Source organism: Triticum aestivum, chromosome 4B, assembly GCF_018294505.1.
Source record: "Triticum aestivum cultivar Chinese Spring chromosome 4B, IWGSC CS RefSeq v2.1, whole genome shotgun sequence".
Taxonomy (NCBI): domain Eukaryota; kingdom Viridiplantae; phylum Streptophyta; class Magnoliopsida; order Poales; family Poaceae; genus Triticum; species Triticum aestivum.
The window spans coordinates 661,582,653-661,599,965 of record NC_057804.1 but is presented as its reverse complement, the minus strand read 5'-3'; the positions used below and the strand labels follow the sequence as shown (position 1 = coordinate 661,599,965).

The following is a 17,313-nucleotide window of genomic DNA, read 5'->3' as shown; positions in this document are numbered from 1 at the left end:
TAGCATGATAATATATGAACCTCATAACTGATAACTTAAGTATAAACACCACTGTTACATTTGACTAAGGGGGGAAAGTTTCTCAAAAACATAACATAATAATTTCTATATAAATCAACCCTCATTCCTGATAATTTAGGTGCTAATATCATGGTAGTTTGCATATGAAAAGGAGGAAAGAGGATTCCCAGGTTTGTGAACCGGTGTGAAATGCAGAAAAAGATGAAACTAGCCCGCATAGTCCTAAAACCTGGACAAGTTATCAGGTTACTGGTCATTGTTTTCTTTTTCCTGTTCAATCTCGTCTCAAGGAGAGAAGATAGAACTAGCGCATGGTTTGTGTGTTTACGGAGTGCCTCCTGCTAGCTAGTAAGCATAATAAGCATTCATGGCTTCTTAGCAGCGCCAGTTTTATAAGTATTGACGACAACACAGGTTCAACCATTTTCTGTTTTGAAAGATGCTATGGGCAGTGTAAGTACCCATGAGACGCTTGTACATTTTCATAGAGGAGTACTGCCGATGATATTTTTCATATGTCTCTGCTATCAAATTGTTCTCTGGAGGCTAACATCACCTCAACCCTGTTAAATTGTTGGTAAGCTTGTAAAGAGAGTGGTCTATGGAAAAGAGTGCTGACATATTCTTGATTAACCACATAATGGAGAGTACATTCCTTGTGGATAGCAAAGGAGAATAACTCAGGGAATTTTGCTTGCAGAGGTTGTCCAGCCCAATTATCTGTCCAGAAGAATATGGTGTCTCCATTACCAGCTTGACAAATGGCATGAGATTTGTACAAGGGCATGAGCTTTAACATTTGAGGTACCTCTTGCAGACTGAGGCACAAGATTTTTTGCTGGCTACTTCTGCACGACAGACTTAATACAAGAAATATGCTCCATCGACGAAGTATGTACCTCCCAGACTATTACTATGCCTTATGTTCTGATAAGATGGAAGAAACTCTGAACCATTTATTCTGGAACTGCCCTTTTGCACTCTTGCTAGGATATCATAGCACCTGGGAGGGCCAGAGGCATCTCTATCTTTGATGAGATCTTACTCATTGCAAAACAGTTACCACAAGACTTGGCGCTGGATATTATAGTTATGAGTTGCTGGGGCATTTGGTCTGTGAGAAATGACAATATCTTTCGGTCAGCGCCACCCGCTATTGATTCATGGAAATTTTATCTGGCTGAAGGACTTTGGACTGTACAACTCAGGGCCAAAGAGGGCAAAGGGAACAGGATTAAGGACAGGGCTGATTTAAATCTATAATGGGTTTGTCCATGTTACCTAGAACTGAGATTGGCTGAGTGGTCTTTGCCCCTTATGTTGTATTATATTTGTAACATAATTTGTACTTTACTTTATTATTAATGAAAATACCGTAGAACAATTGTTCTTCGGTAAGGGCTAAAAAAAACCATTTTCTGTTTATGTTTTTTTTCTTTTTTCCTTTTCGTTTTCTTTTTTCAAAAAGTTCCTCTCTAAAATATGTTTAGAAAATTAAAGAACTGTTTGAAAATTTAAAAAATCATCAACATTTAAAAAAAAGTGTCTTTTAAACTTTTGTTGGAAATTCCAAAAAATGTTCACGATCCAGAAATGTGTTCACATATTCCAAACAAATCATGTTTTCACAAACTGTTCATATTTTTCCGAAAAGTTAAAAATATTCAGAAATTCTTCTGTTCTTCGGAAATTTTTTGACCTTTAAAAAATTGTTCATGTTTATAAAAACCTGATTTTTCAAAAACCAATGTTTTACAATCGCGTTTTTCTGGTTTTGTGAATGGAATAAAAACATTCTAAATAAATCAAAAAAGTTGAACATTTTTGGAAAATCACGAACAACTTTTTTTCTTATTTTTGAGAAAAGTTCAAAAACTTTAGAAATTCTTTGATTATTTGGAAAAATGTTGTGATTTCAAAAAAATATCATGTTTATAGAAAACATTATTGTTTTTTAAATGGATGTTCATGATTACAATAACTTTTCGATTTTTTTGAACATAATAAAAATTCAAACAGTTTTTACAAATGCAAACATCTTTTGAAAAATATGAACAACTTTTTGAATATATGAACAATTTTTCTTTCCATAATTTACTTGCATTCACTAGATGAAAATAAATTAAGCACAAAGAAAATTTATAAGGGTGTTGCGCTTTTGGGCGTTTTGGGCCAACAATCATGTCTCTGCTTCCAGAGTGGCACGAACCATGTCACTGTTTTTTAAAAATGAATTTGTATGATCACGAACACTTTCCAAATTTTGTGAATGCGGTAATAAAATTCAAACATTTTATACAAATGCGAACATTTTGTAATAGATGATCTTTTTTCCCCATACTTTCCTTGCATTGAGTAGATGAAAACAAATTAAGCACGAAGAAAGTTATAAGGTTGTTCATGTGTTGAGCCCTGTGGGCTGACGACCATGTCTCTGCTTCAAGGGTGGGCACAAAATCAGGAAAAAAAAATATGTCCTCCACGACCCACTTTTTCCTCCCTAAAGTTTTTGTTTCTATCGAATTTGAAGGTCTCTTTATATTGATTAACATTACCACCTGGTGTGAACCAACCTGTGGTATCCCAGCCCACCGGGGTTTAAGTCTTGATGCTCGCAACATTACCACCTGATTGGTTTACAATAAATTCCACCGATTTATATATTGTCTGGTGTCCGAATGCGATGAAGGACGCCCAAACCCTCCGTTGGCGTGCCGAGCATATCGTGACGCTCCATGGACCTCGTCCGATGAGAATGTGGCACATCGTGCCCGCCATGCGAGGCAGCGGCAACCCTCGCGACGGTGGACGTCGGCGAGGCGGAGTCGCATTCTCCAATGCCCCGTATGGTGCAGCAGTCCGGACGCCACAACCGCGTCATGGTGGACGTCGCCGGCTCGTGTGTCATGCCCTACTCTACCTTGCCGACGCCCAAACCAACACTCCAAGGGGCGCAACCAGCCACCGGACATGGGCACGGCGGAGCCGGACGAGTTCCGCTTAAAGATGATATTGATTCGAAGTTTCTAATTTGAGGTATCTGAACGTGGAATTCATTTTTTTAGGCGTGATCGGTCACTGTGTCACGGACAAGAAAGTACTAGTGGAACTCATACTTCTGTTCGGGGGACAAGAAAGTAAATAAAAGTATTAGTAAATAAAAGCAGCAGTCCGATGTACGATGGACGATGGGATGGATGGTAAAAATCAAGACCCCTTTTTTTTCCTACTGTTCGTCGAAATTGACAGAAGAAAGAAAAGGAGGAACGAAAAATCCCGTTCAACTTTAAACCGCTCTTGCCCTCGCCCTTCTCCACCGCCGCCGCCGCCGCCGCCGCCGTCATGCCGCCGCGCCGGGGCAGGCGCGCGTCTCCTCCGGTGCCGATCCTGGAGGACGAGGACCTCGATTTCGAGGTCAGCTACAGCGAAGGGGAGGACGGGGAAGATGGCGGAGGATCGGATTCCTCGTCGTCGTCGTCGGGGGAGGAGGGAACGGATGTAGAGGACGGCGAAAGATCGGATGAGGGGGAGGAGGAGGAGGAGCAGGAGGGGCAGGAGGAGAGCGTCGCGGAGGGATGCGGGCCGGCCGTGCAAGCTAGGGTTCCCGGCGGCGCGGCGGCGGAGAGGGCCGCCAGCGCCCCCACCTGCCCCGTCTGTATGGAGCCCTGGACCTCCGAAGGCGAGCACCGCATCAGGTGAGGCCGAATCGCTGCCTCATTCTTGCCTGGTCTGCGTCTGCTAGGTAGTACTAGCTGTCACAGGAACAGGGGCGCCGTGGGTGTTTCTTTCCAAGTAACAATGGTTACTGGGCTGCAAGAAAATGGAAACTTACAATGTTCTAACGGTACTACTACATGATTGCACATTAGCGCCATGGTCGACGTCGCCTTGAATTTTGACGGACCATGGCTGGTTCCTCATGTAATCCTGGTTTTTGTTTCCAATGCTCTGTGGATTCGGTGTGCAGATGGCTGTTGACTGAAATTGTACTCTATGCTGTAGTTGCATTCCTTGCGGGCATGTCTACGGCAGATCTTGCCTGGAGAGATGGTTAACGCAGCGTGGTAACGCTAGTGCGACGGTACGTGTGCCGAATGGTTTTTTCGTTTGGAATAACAGCGTGTGCATACACATCCTTCTGCGCAATCAGCCAATCACTGTCCAATGTGTTGTTTGCTAGTGCCCTCAATGTGGAAGAAGGTTTAAACATAAGGACATTATCAACATCTATGCACCGGAGGTTGCTGTTCCAAATAACGATCTTGAGAAGGTTGGGTTTGTTTCTCCACTTTGTCGGTATATTTTGTTTTGGCCGCGATCTGAACATCGCTGCTTGTCTGCAGCAATTATGGTTTTGCCGGCAAAAGCTCGAATCCCTTGAGGAAGTGGTAAGCAATTTCCTTATGCTACCCGCGAGCTTCTTTAGTTGCTCACCATGTGCAAAATGCTGTTCTCTTTCTAGTTTGTATTAGTAAGTTCCTGCTAACATAATTTTTTTCTTGTCTTAAGGTCCTGAAACAAGGGAAGCTGCTTGACGAGATAATTTCTGAGAAGGTATGCTATAGATTTTAGCAATCTTTGCTGCTTATTGCATGCCCCACATTCTAAACGATTAAAATTGTGTCAAGTGCATAGTGTCACTAGATAGTATGTTTGCACCTGTTATTCAGGTACTGTAATAATATACAAAGAAGGTATTAGAGGTTCTTCATATTGAACTAATACATCTCTCATCTTGCTTTATTCATCGATTGTTCCTGCATCAGAAAATTAATGTCGCAATGATCAATAGTTGTCACACTTGTGAGAGACTTATGCCTTCATTTTCTTATGTGTGTGCCTTGCAGAATCACAGGTCGGCAGATGTTGGTGTCTCAAAACGACAGGTAATACCATTTAAATTTTTCAATGATCAATGACACCACATGAGTGTATATGCCAAATCTTCTTCCTCTGCTTTGTAGAAAATAGCAGAGCACTCAGATGGAAGAACATATCTGGAACCGTCAGCCTCAGCCAGTGCAGCCTCAGCTTCTGGCAACAGTTGCCGTTTCGTTTTACTGGTAAATATTTGTTACGAAGTGCTATTTTCAGCTGTAAACATTCAGCATATACTATTTACTATGTACTACATGTTTTACTGATAATGGGTGTCTTGTATTCTTGTCTGATCTGAAACATATGGTCATTTTAGTTTTAGTAAAAGCAGCATCGAAGTAGAAATTGGGTTGGGCAGGGAATTCATGATTCTGGCCCAGCTTCTGTTAGATATATAAATCGAAAATGTTGTCAACTATGATTATTTTGTTTCAAATAACACATATAAACCTTGTTTTGTTTGCATGTTATGGTTTAGGAGGTTGAACAGAATATTAAGACTCGTAATACCCATCTTATTTTTCGTGATTAAGGAAGCTGAAACTTTTGGTTGTGTTGATTGTCAGATCTTAGAACAGTTTTCACTTGGTCATGAAAATGTGTGATCTGCACATAGGAACTTGATCCCACCTCAACCCCGCGAAAAAGAACTTGGTGGAACTGATGGCTGTCTAATTTTTTATGGCTTAGTACAGAATACTCCAGTTTTGTCCCACCCCATGTGTACCTATTGTGAATAATTGAAATATATTAAAGCAAAGTGGCACCAAATGCTTAGCTAGTGTCGAAAGACCTTCATAATTTGGACTGCTAATTCTCGTGGATTATCTGTTTGTTTGAAACCGCTGTGCATTGCCTACATATTTCTTCCACCAATTTTGCAGTTGGATTCTGGCTGGATTTATCTCTTTCCAAATTTAATCTAGCCATCCTTGTAATTTCTTTACCATGCTATACAGAAGGAATTATCTTTTGATGGTGCTCGAGTCATGGGCATAGATGCATGTAACCAAATAATACTTGCTTCTGGGAAGGCACCTGGTGTGGGTGGAGAACATGTTCTTAGAAAGGTATATTTAGATCATGTTTTTCTCCCAAAATGGATATCACCATTAAAATTTTGAAACACCTTATTGTGAATTTTCAATGTCAACAGATTAGCATGCTATCCAGCCATGAAGCACGTAAAATACAGCTTCCTCCTGATACTAAAGTTGTCAAGGACATATGTATCTTGCCTGGTGGCTCTGCTCTTTTTGCATCACTAGGCAGAAGGCTCTCACTCTTTAGGTTTGTCTTGAATTTTTTGTATGACAAATGGTGGTTCTTCTGTTTTACTGTCGCGTCTAAGTTAGTTTTACCATTATTTCTTTTGAACACTAATCGTTATATTTGAATCCAGCATGACGACCAACAGTGTTGTTCTTCAATGTAATTTACCGGTAATTATCTGACCTTCCAATCTTCAACACGTAATGTTTTGTATTTTGAATCGGCAAATCAGGTGAACCAATTTCAGATAATGACATTATGACCTAATTCTCTATCACACTACCTTGCAGGTTCCTGCTTGGTCATGTTCAGCACATGACTCTGATTCACGTCGCGTTTATGCTGGCTTGCAGGTTCAGCATATCCTGATCTTAAGCATATTGAATTTTGATACCCTTTGCAAGATTTGCATGAATGTCCTTGTTGTGTTCTGCAGGATGGCAGGGTTTTGGTATTTGATACTCGTCAGCATTCAAGACCCTTGCATTCCATGGCGGGGCTATCTAAACATCTGGTCCATACACTCCACTCTGTCACTGATAACAGCGGTTCCAGAAAGGTTCTTTCAGCTTCTGCTATTGGGCCTTGCATGTGGGATGCTGATGGCAATCAAAGCAGGTATGTGACACAGGGATGGTTCAAAAACATTAATACTATGTGCTTCTTATCATTACTGATGTCGATTGGTGTTCGCCTAGGACCGCCTTTGCAACTTTGCCGATCTGCAAATCGGTTTTGGTTCTCATGTATGTTGTCGTTTTTTCTCAGTCCGAAGCTACTACTAGAGGATGATAACCAACACGTCTGCTTCTCTCTTGCGTGTGCCCCTCCATCGAGCGATCTGTTGGTGGCCTCCTACCGGCCCAAGGCCGATTACTCATCAGGAGACGCCGCTGCTCCATCTCAAGCGTACCTATCACAGACGTCGACACAGTCTGGTGCAGGGAAACTGGGGCAGCACACCGTCATCAGGAGGACAGGCAATGCATCCTTCGCCGAGGGCAGCACATGCCACTCCAACGTAAGCGAAGTGCGCATGTGCAAATCAGCAATCGTACCTTGCGGGAACGACGAACATCTCTTCGCCTACGGGGACGAGTCACACCGCGGGGTCCTGACCTGGCGACTACCTTCCCTTGGGGTCCATTCTGGCCTGATACCCCACCGCCAGCCAATCCTCGACCTAAGGTATGCGGGAAGTCGAGTGGGAGGTGGGTACCTTGGGTGCCTGAGCGATGATAAGTTGCAAGTTTACAGAGTTGATAGATAGGTAGAATGGCAGCAGGGATCCAACAGTCATCATAACTTTAGTTCGCGATGATTAGCCCTCCTAATTATGCGGTATGACTGTCAGTCCTTTTGCTGTGTACAAAGCAGAACAGCTAGCTGTATATGCACCGTGATGTTGTGATGTAGTACAAATTAAAGGCAGCGATGTTTATTTCTTACCATGGAAGTGAGAATCTGTTTTGAGTTGTATGCGGTGTATTCCATTTACACCTTTTGATGCCTAACAGAAGAATTTCTTTTGGCTAAGTAAAAAGTGCCGGTAACCGAGGTGGGCATAGTGGTGGGCACACTCTAAGATGACACACATGCTTTCCGGGCATTATTATGCCACATGGAGGCAACTCAGGTGAGGATTTCATGATGAACATTGCTTGTTTAATTTGCCTCTTTTTATTAAGATGCTGATATGTCCTGAACGTTTGGGATTTGCCAATGGCAAATTGAACGTTTTTGTTTTCAATTTATATACGCGATGGATGGCAAGTTTAGTTGGTAAGCCTGGCAATTCCACTCTTAGTTTGCTTTTTGCCAGAAAATTACCGTGCTTGTCAACTAAATTTGCCATCCTCGCGTAAACTAAAGTTGCCATAAAAAACCGTACAATACGTCATTTCCGTTCTGTTATTACGTCCTTTCCGTTTGATTTCATTGCACGGTAATCTTGCCCTTCTTGCAGGTCTCCTTGCTCTTGTTTCCTTTTATTCTACAAGCATATTTCTCTGCATTTATACATCGTAATAGGTTGCATGCCATCAGTAGAAACCTGAATGCCCTATCTTAATGTATTGCAGGTTAATGAGGTTGCAGCTAAAGTATGCTGACTAAGCTTATTAAAAATGTCTGGTTGATGCATGGCATACAATATTTTTCTTTGGTTTGTGGAATGGATATCAATTTTTTTATCTTCTTTTTTGAGCCCTTATATGTCTGCTCTCAATCCACAGAATTGTTATTGTTGCTTTTCCTTACTGGAACAAACACAGAAATGGTGAATACAGACTTCTGGATATGGCCAACTGGTGACATGGAGTCAGAAACTTTGTTTTGTTTTCATCTACATGAATATGAGTCATAGGACCAAGAGCCGAATTGGATTTCGGAAGGTGAGGAGGCTTTTATATATTTATAGCAATGTATGTATATACTAAATGTTTAAGGCTATGTTTCTCCCACCAAAATCAGTATGCATAGTCTATGAAAGGAAAACTGAATGTGAACTGAATTATGTGCTTGGAGTGTAATTTTTTTTAGTGCCTGATAAAGATTTTTGCGAGAAGTTTTAATTTGGTGAAACTGACGGTGCAGAGAAGCATGCGTCGGCTTCTGGTACTGGAATATAGCAATCTCGGTCATGTATAGGCAAAGGAACAAACATAACATTCTTATATTGAGCTTATACAGTTTTGCATATTCTTTCCATCACTATTGCCGGGAAACCTTGTTACATATAAGCATACTAATAGAACTAGAGTCCCTCCTGCCGAACTACGCATATCAGTTTCGGGTTTTCGGCGATAAAGGACCATTATTCTCAAGAGAAGGAAAACAAAGACCTAAGAAGGTTGTTGTTCATGGTGCATGTGCTTTGACAGTCCTGCTCGTTTTGTCTTTCTGATGTCAACATACCCTAGTAGCCCATCGGAAGCATTTTATTCAGGTCTTTATTAATTCTGAAACACCTTGAATTGCTCACTAGGCAACCAACTTCTGAAACTCTATGAAGCGAGGACACACTATGCACCACCAACACTATGCCTAAGCGGAGGATCTCCACATCCTCCCCTTGAACGAGATCACGATGACAGAAACATCATCATGGTATCTCCTCCTTTCGTCATGGGATATGTTGAGCAGTTCATGGTAGTCCATACCTGAAAATCAATAAGCATGCGAAGTTACGAACAATTTCAAAAAACTGGTTTGTGCAGGCAGGCTTGTGTTGTGCAAAGTATAGAGGTGGTTGCTCACCGGCCTTCCTTGCAGCCCGAAGTAACAATTCTTCGACGAGATGCTCAGCAGGATTGCCCTTGGGATACACAGTTGTGAACATCTCTACCTCATCAACCACCTCTTTATTGGTGAAATATTGATAGAGCCCGTCACACGACAACACCAGGAACTTGTCGTTTGGACCGATACGATGGTGGTGGAGTGATGGGATGCAGTTTATGTAGGGGCCCTTGCCGATGTAATCAATCTTGAAGGACCCTAACAACATACTGTTCCACTTTGGCTGCCAAGTAAAAAATGAGCATCCCTTGAATTATCAGGTGTGTAGATTGACATTTCAGGAAACTTTGATGACTCTCCATATATTAGCATATGCAAGGAACATGCATCAAACTATGTTGCTCACAGTTTCAATGGCTTTCATATTTGCATGATGTGATGCATGAATTGCAAGTTACATTCACAGTTTTTAGGTTCTTCATCAACATGCATGGCAGGAACAACACTATTGTTGAGATAATGTTGGACTACCACTAATCAAGTATATGAATGAATTAAAGGGCCTACACATGAGGTGAACAACTTATCTCATGGAATTAACTGGAAACACGGACTTCTAGTCCTTGAGTGCTAGACTGATAGCATGTTGTTTAGAATAAGTGCACTTTTCCTATGCATCATAGAGTACATTATTTAGCAATTTCATAATAAAAAAAAGGGGCAGCCCCAGTGCATGTAGCAATTTCATAATGTGGCACCATAATAGTCTAGCAGAAATATTACATTGACAATGGTCAGAGATGTGCTTGAACATGCATGTTGGAGTAGAAAAGAGACATTGTTTGATTGGTGTGTACCTCCTTCAGGTAGCCAGCCCCGAATGCTCTGGTGACGTTGAGTTTCCCCTTCACTCTGCCGTGGATGATGGCGTTGCGATCACTATGTTCAGCCTTGATCCTGTTTACCTCCTGTATCGCCCAGATTCCAACAAGCACAACTTAATAATGATCAAAACACAAATAAATGCATCACATGAAGGATGATATAATCAAGAGGGTGTGTACATACCTCCTCAACAGAGGTACTGTGTTCAGCGTTGAGCTGCACAGACTGTAGGCCATCCATGATCTCGGCCTTCAACTGCTGCAGATCCTTCCGTGTCGCCTTGCCGGGGATGTTATCAAGATCGGGCTCCCGCCCCCTCGCCAACACGGCACGACTGTCCCCCACGTTCATCACATACACGCCCTCGCCCTTCATCAGCATCACTAGCACGCATGACCCCATCAGCCCAATCTCTGGGTTGTCGGTCGCACCCTCCTCTGCTGCCTTGAAAAATGCCTCCTCCGTCTCCCTCAACGCCCGATCCAGCGCCCCGAGGACTTTCTGGTGTATCGTCGGGCCGCCCCCAGACATGGCAGAATTGTCCTTCTCCGGATGTTCTATCCGACCCCTCCTTGCCGGCTTTCGTTCAAACTCTGGGCTATGATTGCCTCCATTAAGAGAAAAGAGATGATTAGAAGTGGTTGTCGAATCATTGCACTGGATGTTGTCCGAGAGCACACCCTTGAGTGCGTGGTGCACGGCGACGTGGAGGTTCGCAAAGAGGTAGTCGGTCGCATCTGGACCAAAGAAGCCGTCATAAATCCCCACGAACACCCACCCACGCTCCTCTGAGACCGCCACCTGGAACCGGTCCTCGCCGGCCATGCCCTGAGCCCACTGCACATTATTGCTCGGTGGCGAGCGGTGATTCCCATCCCCGAAGGAATCCATATTTGACAACTCAGTAGGACCCTTTGATAGGAGGCTGTTGCGTGGCACCCTGAAATCGAGCCTGGAGCCGGCTGTGGCCAAAGATTTGCCGAGAGGCCGCTCATTGCGACACCGAGAGCCTGTGGCGCCGTGTTCAACCATGAGATGAGAAACACTATCCTGTTTACTAACAACGGATGAGGACGATGAGAAGGAGTGGTCTAGCATACCGTACATGCAGGCCCGCCTTGGCAACTGGTTGGAGATAGTGGATACGGTGCTGGATGAATCCAAGAAGTGTCCAGACAAGGACGACCTAGCTGGTGTGGCCTGGAGCGGTGCAGCGGCGAAGGAGCACGAGCTCTTAACGATGCACGCATATGATTGCGGCCCCATCAATTCATTAAGCAGCTGGAACGACGGCATTGATGATGATGTTGCTTGGTTGGCGTTGATGGCCGCTCCGGATAAAGAGAAGAAGGGTGTTTTCGATGAGAGCACATTAGCCATTGAGGACTTGTCGAAGGCGACGGATATTGGCACATACTTGAAGGAGTGCCCATGGATGTCGCCGGGTACTGGGTCCGATGAGACAGCCGGCGCATAGGTGTCACCGGAGAAGCATGTGTTTTTGGAGATGCCATTGCCCATTTTGTTTTCTTTGGTTTGGGATTTGGGGACCGACGGAATGGAGGGGATGGATGAGTTAAACTTTTGGGAAAGAAAGGGTGGACAAAGAGTAGTTTTGGACTTGACTATAGTTGGAGTTGGGCGACACAGTATAGGGCAATCCCTCCTTAGAGTGAATATGGTGGCTTTCTTGCTTCGATTACCCTATAACTTACTTCAAGGTGGTGTTGCTAGAATTGCTTCCTAGTTGGGACTTGAGAAACCATGGCACACTCCTATGGTTATGGAGAAGTTTGGGATGAACTGAAATGGCCTCACTTCCTGTTTATATAGAACTCAGAGCGCACTTCAGACAATTAAATTGTATATCTTCATAGAAGATATCTTGATTTATTGATAGATAGCGGTTTGATTTCTTGAAGATACGATGACGGGCAGTGTATTTGTTCTGAGGCGTGGACATTCAGTTTCAACGCTAAGGAACTTGCTAGCGACATAATTGGACGGTTGACAGGTCACACGTGCTATCTACATAAGGTAACGTGGATAGAGGACGAGTGGTATACCGTCATTACAGATGTATTTTTGTCGCATTTGAATAGTGTGCTATATGAATACTTCAAATTTGGTTTAGCCGCTTGCGACAGGGTCAATGAATGGCATGCACCGCTTACGATGCCGTTTGGAGTAGTAATGTTCTAACTTAGCAAAACCGATCTTCAATAAATGAGACATATTACTACACTGAATTTATTGTAAGATTCAATCCTCATATGCCCCTGCGTAGGAAAAAGGAACACCCCTTGCATCTGTAGACACCAAGTTGCGCGGAGGGGGAGGGGGCCGAGCCACCCTATCTGTAGACACCAAGTTGCCTGCAAACAAATGAAAAAAGGAACGCCCTTGCATCTATGGCATAGAGGCCACCCGTGTCTATGAATTGTGGGCCTAAGAACATGGTAGACCACAGAGGCATGCGTTATCATGCCCGTCGGTTTTGAGGATGTCTCAACCAAAAAAAAGGATGCAAAATATTTACAAAAAAATATGTTTGTAGAAATATTTGATCTACATAAATTGTTCATGAATAAGTGCATTTAACAACCACATTTCAAGAACCTCTGATCAATTTAGGGTGAAAAAATACATCAAAATGTACCATTACTTTACATATTATACAACCGACACGAGTTATGAAATATATTATGGTAAAGCAGCCACAAAAGGAAGTAGATGGCACCACAAAATCAGTCATACCTTAATACGATTATTGCACAATGAACATACGCTTCCTAAACTAGAACAAAGAATGGTATGCTTTACCATAATATCTTTTACTCAATTCACAAAACCTACCTAAAAGAATCCATAAATGAAGCAGTTGAGCCTGCCTATAACTACATGCCACTTCATCAAATCACATTTCGATAAAAGCACAAGAAAAATGAGTGACCATAACAACTAAGATGCATGCAAATAGGCCCGACCCTAGGGGGTGGAGCTCCTAATTGTCGCTCACGGAACCGTCTCGTGTGGGTCGGCCCAGCGAGTGAGTTGGTCCCTCGCTCCTCCCTTCTCTCGCTCACTCCTTTCCCTCACTTGATTGCTTCATTGTACAACGTTCAAAACAGTTACTGGTTGACTATGAAAAACAAATATGGATCCAAACACATCATGAATTTGAAAAAACCATGATTCAAAAAGATCATAGATTGAAAAACATACATGGATTTGAAAAAGTTCGTGGATTTCAAGAAAACTGAAAAAGTACATTGATTTGGGGAAAAAATCATCGATTTGAATTTTTTTCACAAACTCCCCAAAAGTTCATCAATTAGAAAAAAGCTCAGCGAACTTGAAAAAGTTGATCAAATTTGAAAAAAATAAAATTGAATTTTGAAAAAAAAAGTTCATCAAATTTGAAAATTAGTTCAATGATTTGAAAAAATTCATCGATTTGAAAAAAACATGAATCTAAGAAACGTTCACGAAGTCAAAAAGGTTCACAAAAAATGTTCATGGAATCGAGAAAAGTTCACAAAATTGAAAAAAGGAAATAAAATAAAACCAGACAAAAAAAAACAAAAAATATATGAAAATACAAACAAACATGCTCATGTTCGTTATTTGAAGATGCATAAAGGAAGCTATCTAGAACAAAGGAAATGTTGTCGGAGGTGGTTATGCACCTTTTTATGAAAGGTTTTACCCAAAAAGGAAAAAAGAGAAAGATGGTTGGCCCAGTGTGTCGCTGGATGAGTCTAGGATCCAAGATGTACCTCAACTTACTGCTGTGGAGAACGATATCTTAACTGCCCCTTTCTCGGAAAATGAGGTTTTCGAGGCCATTTCCAAGATGGAAAATAATAAGGCACCTGGACCGGATGGTTTCCGGCTGAGTTCTATAAGAAATGTTGGCATATTATTAAAGGGGACCTGTTGCCAATGTTCCATGATTTGTTCTCGGGACATTTGCAGCTTTTCCAACTTAATTTTGGAACAATAACCCTACTCCCTAAGAAAACAGAGGCCGTGAGAATCGAGAAATTTCGGCCTATCTGTCTTCTGAATGTCAGTTTCAAAATTTTCATCAAGGTTGGGACGATTAGGCTCACTCAGATTGCGCATGCCGTAGTGCAGCCTTCTCCAACGGCTTTCATGCCGGACAGGAACATCCTGGAAGGGGTTGTGGTGCTTCATGAAATGCTCCATGAGATTCACACGAAAAAACTGGATGGAGTTATTTTCAAAGTGGATTTCGAGAAGGCTTATGATAAAGTCAAATGGCCGTTCCTTCAACAGGCTTTGCGCATGAAGGGCTTTGATGAAGCTTGGCGACGCCAGGTGGAAGCATTCACGCAAAAAGGGAGTGTTGGAATTAAAGTGAATGACGACATAGGTCATTATTTCCAAACACACAAGGGTCTGAGGCAGGACGATCCTATGTCTCCAATTTTGTTCAATATTGTGGTTGATATGTTGGCGATACTGATTGGGAGGGCAAAGGAGGCCGGTCAGGTGGGTGGCTTGGTGCCTCATCTGGTAGATGGTGGTTTGTCCATTCTGCAATACGCTGATGATACAATCATTTTTATGGAACACGACTTGGCAAAAGCGAGAAACATGAAGTTAGTGTTATGCTTATTTGAACAATTGTCGGGGCTGAAGATTAATTTCCATAAAAGCGAGCTGTTCTGCTTTGGTAGAGCCAAAGACGAACAAGAGGCTTATAGACAATTGTTTGGTTGTGAAGTGGGGGCTTTACCTTTCACGTATCTCGGTATTCCCATTCACCATCGTAAGCTAACAAACAACGAGTGGAAGTGTATAGAGGATCGGTTTGAGAAGAAACTGAGTTGCTGGAAAGGAAAAGTCATGTCTTATGGAGGCCAGTTGATTCTTATTAACTCGGTGCTCACGAGTTTACCTATGTTCCTCTTATCCTTCTTTGAGGTCCCAGTTGGAGTTAGGAAAAGGCTGGACTTCTATCGATCCCGATTCTTTTGGCAAAGTGATGAGCTTAAGAGAAAATTCAGACTGGCCAAATGGGATATTATCTGTCGACCAAAGGACGAGGGGGCCTTGGTATTGAAAATCTTGAAGTTAAGAATAGATGCCTGCTTAGTAAGTGGTTGTTTAAGTTATCTTCTGAGACAGAGGCAACGTGGGCGCATATTTTACGTAGTAAATATTTGCAGTCCAAGACCCTATCCCAGGTCACTCTGCGACCAACTGATTCGCCGTTCTGGAAGGGGCTCATGAGAATCAAAGCTACCTTCTTTAACAGAACGAGGTGTCTTGTCGGTAATGGCAGCAACACTCGATTATGGGAGGATACGTGGCTTGGTGGCACGCCTTTGGCGACCCAGTATCCATCCCTTTATCGTATTGTTCAGCGTCGTGAGGCTCTTGTTGCCACGGTTATGCAGTCCATTCCACTCAACATTCAGTTTAGGAGGGTGCTCGTGGGTGATCGATGGGAAGCATGGCTTCACCTAGTCCGTAGACTGATGGAGGTTCAGTTAACTCCTCAGCCCGATAAGTTGTGTTGGAAGCTTACTAGATCCGGGGAGTTCACGGTTAAATCTATGTATATAGATATCATTAACACTAGTGTGATTCCTAGTTCCAAAGATGTTTGGAAAGTTAAGGTCCCTTTGAAGATTAAAGTGTTTATGTGGTTTGTGCATAAACAAGTAATCTTAACAAAGGACAATTTAGTTAAGTGCAAGTGGACATGTTCTACTAGGTGTAGTTTCTGTGTTCGGGACGAGACTATCAAGCATCTCTTTTTTGACTGTCCGTTGGCACGAGGGTTGTGGCGCTCTGTGCAAATTGTTGGAAATATGCCCTAGCACTAGTAGAAAAGGGGGCAATGGCCCAGGCCAGTTCAGCCCATTAGTCCCGGTTCAATCCAGAACCGGGACCAATGGAGCTATTTGCCCCGGTTCGTGAGCCCAGGGGGCCGGCCGGGCCACGTGGGCCATTGGTCCCGGTTCGTCCAGACCTTTTGGTCCCGGTTGGTGGGACGAACCGGGACCAATGGGCCTGGCTCCTGGCCCACCACTATTGGTCCCGGTTGGTGGCATGAACCGGGACCAATGGCTACCCGTTAGTCCCGGTTCATGCCACGAACCGGGACCAATAGTGCTGCCTATATATACCCCCTCGCTCGCGAGCAGAGCACTCCAGTGCTCTGTTTTTCTCTTGCCGGCAAGGGGGGCTTTGTGGTGCTCTAGCTCACCTCCATAGCACATGAGGTGTTCGATGAAATGCCCGAGCCACACTACTTAAGCTTTCTCCTCTCCAAGCTCGACCTCCAACCTCTATTTTCCTCAATATTTGTCTAGGTTTAGCGGTCCATCATGCCCCGTCCCCGTCTTCACCGCCGTCGATCACCCGCGCCAATCTCATCGCCAGCACCAGCGTGGTGAGCCTCTTGTTCTTATCTTCTTTCTGAAAGGAAAAATATTCTTACTTGTATTATTTTCTTACTTTTATTATTGCATCTTATATAGTGCGATGGTTTTGGTATCCGCCCCCGTTGGCCCTCGTCCTGTCTATGATTCGGATGTGGTATATATTATCTTTTCATAACTATTGGTTCATTTATTGTTCATGAAAATTATGCCAACCAACGTGACATAGATTTTATTTATCTAGGAGGTTGTTGAACCGGAAATTCCAACCGACCCTATTGTCGAGAGGTTAAATTTAGTTGAAGAAGAAAACAATTTCTTGAAGGAAAAAATAAAAAAACTTGAGGAGGAGAAGATGATATTGGAGTTGCATGTTGCGGATGTCGTCGATGATCGCAAGATCAAGATGGATGCAATGCGCTTGAAGATGAGAAAGATTAGAAAATATGCCATTCATACCGAAGCTTGGTATCATTATGCCGTTGGATCAGTTGTTACCTTGGTTGCGATTATGATCGCATTTGTTTTCGCATTGAAATGTTTTACATAGTTTCAATGTATGGTTTAATTAATTTAGATGCTCTGCAGAGCTTTATGT

General features: G+C 43.0%; 2 protein-coding genes across 4 annotated transcripts; one reads left to right on the top strand and one right to left on the bottom strand.

Annotated features, from left to right (window-relative positions):
* The first annotated feature begins 3,265 nt into the window (after window positions 1-3,265).
* On the top strand, window positions 3,266-7,648 carry LOC123093996 (E3 ubiquitin-protein ligase RFWD3). Its single transcript, XM_044516064.1, has 13 exons — window positions 3,266-3,716; window positions 4,024-4,102; window positions 4,202-4,291; window positions 4,365-4,409; window positions 4,531-4,575; window positions 4,869-4,907; window positions 4,986-5,084; window positions 5,859-5,969; window positions 6,056-6,189; window positions 6,302-6,341; window positions 6,462-6,524; window positions 6,608-6,789; window positions 6,940-7,648. Exons 1-13 carry the CDS (start codon window positions 3,364-3,366, stop codon window positions 7,439-7,441), a joined length of 1,782 nt encoding a protein of 593 aa, XP_044371999.1. The 5' UTR covers window positions 3,266-3,363; the 3' UTR covers window positions 7,442-7,648.
* A 1,249-nt stretch (window positions 7,649-8,897) lies between these two features.
* Window positions 8,898-12,073, bottom strand: LOC123089750 (probable protein phosphatase 2C 31). 3 transcript variants are annotated; one of them, XM_044511340.1, is made up of 5 exons: window positions 10,977-12,073; window positions 10,480-10,904; window positions 10,269-10,379; window positions 9,430-9,694; window positions 8,898-9,332 (listed from the first exon to the last, which is right to left on the bottom strand). In XM_044511340.1, exons 1-5 carry the CDS (start codon window positions 11,815-11,817, stop codon window positions 9,217-9,219), a joined length of 1,758 nt encoding a protein of 585 aa, XP_044367275.1. In that variant the 5' UTR covers window positions 11,818-12,073; the 3' UTR covers window positions 8,898-9,216. The 3 variants fall into 3 exon arrangements, with proteins under 3 accessions (XP_044367275.1, XP_044367276.1, XP_044367274.1); XM_044511341.1 differs by having other exon boundaries at window positions 10,480-11,306; window positions 11,397-12,073; XM_044511339.1 differs by having other exon boundaries at window positions 10,480-12,073.
* Window positions 12,074-17,313: the final 5,240 nt, after the last annotated feature.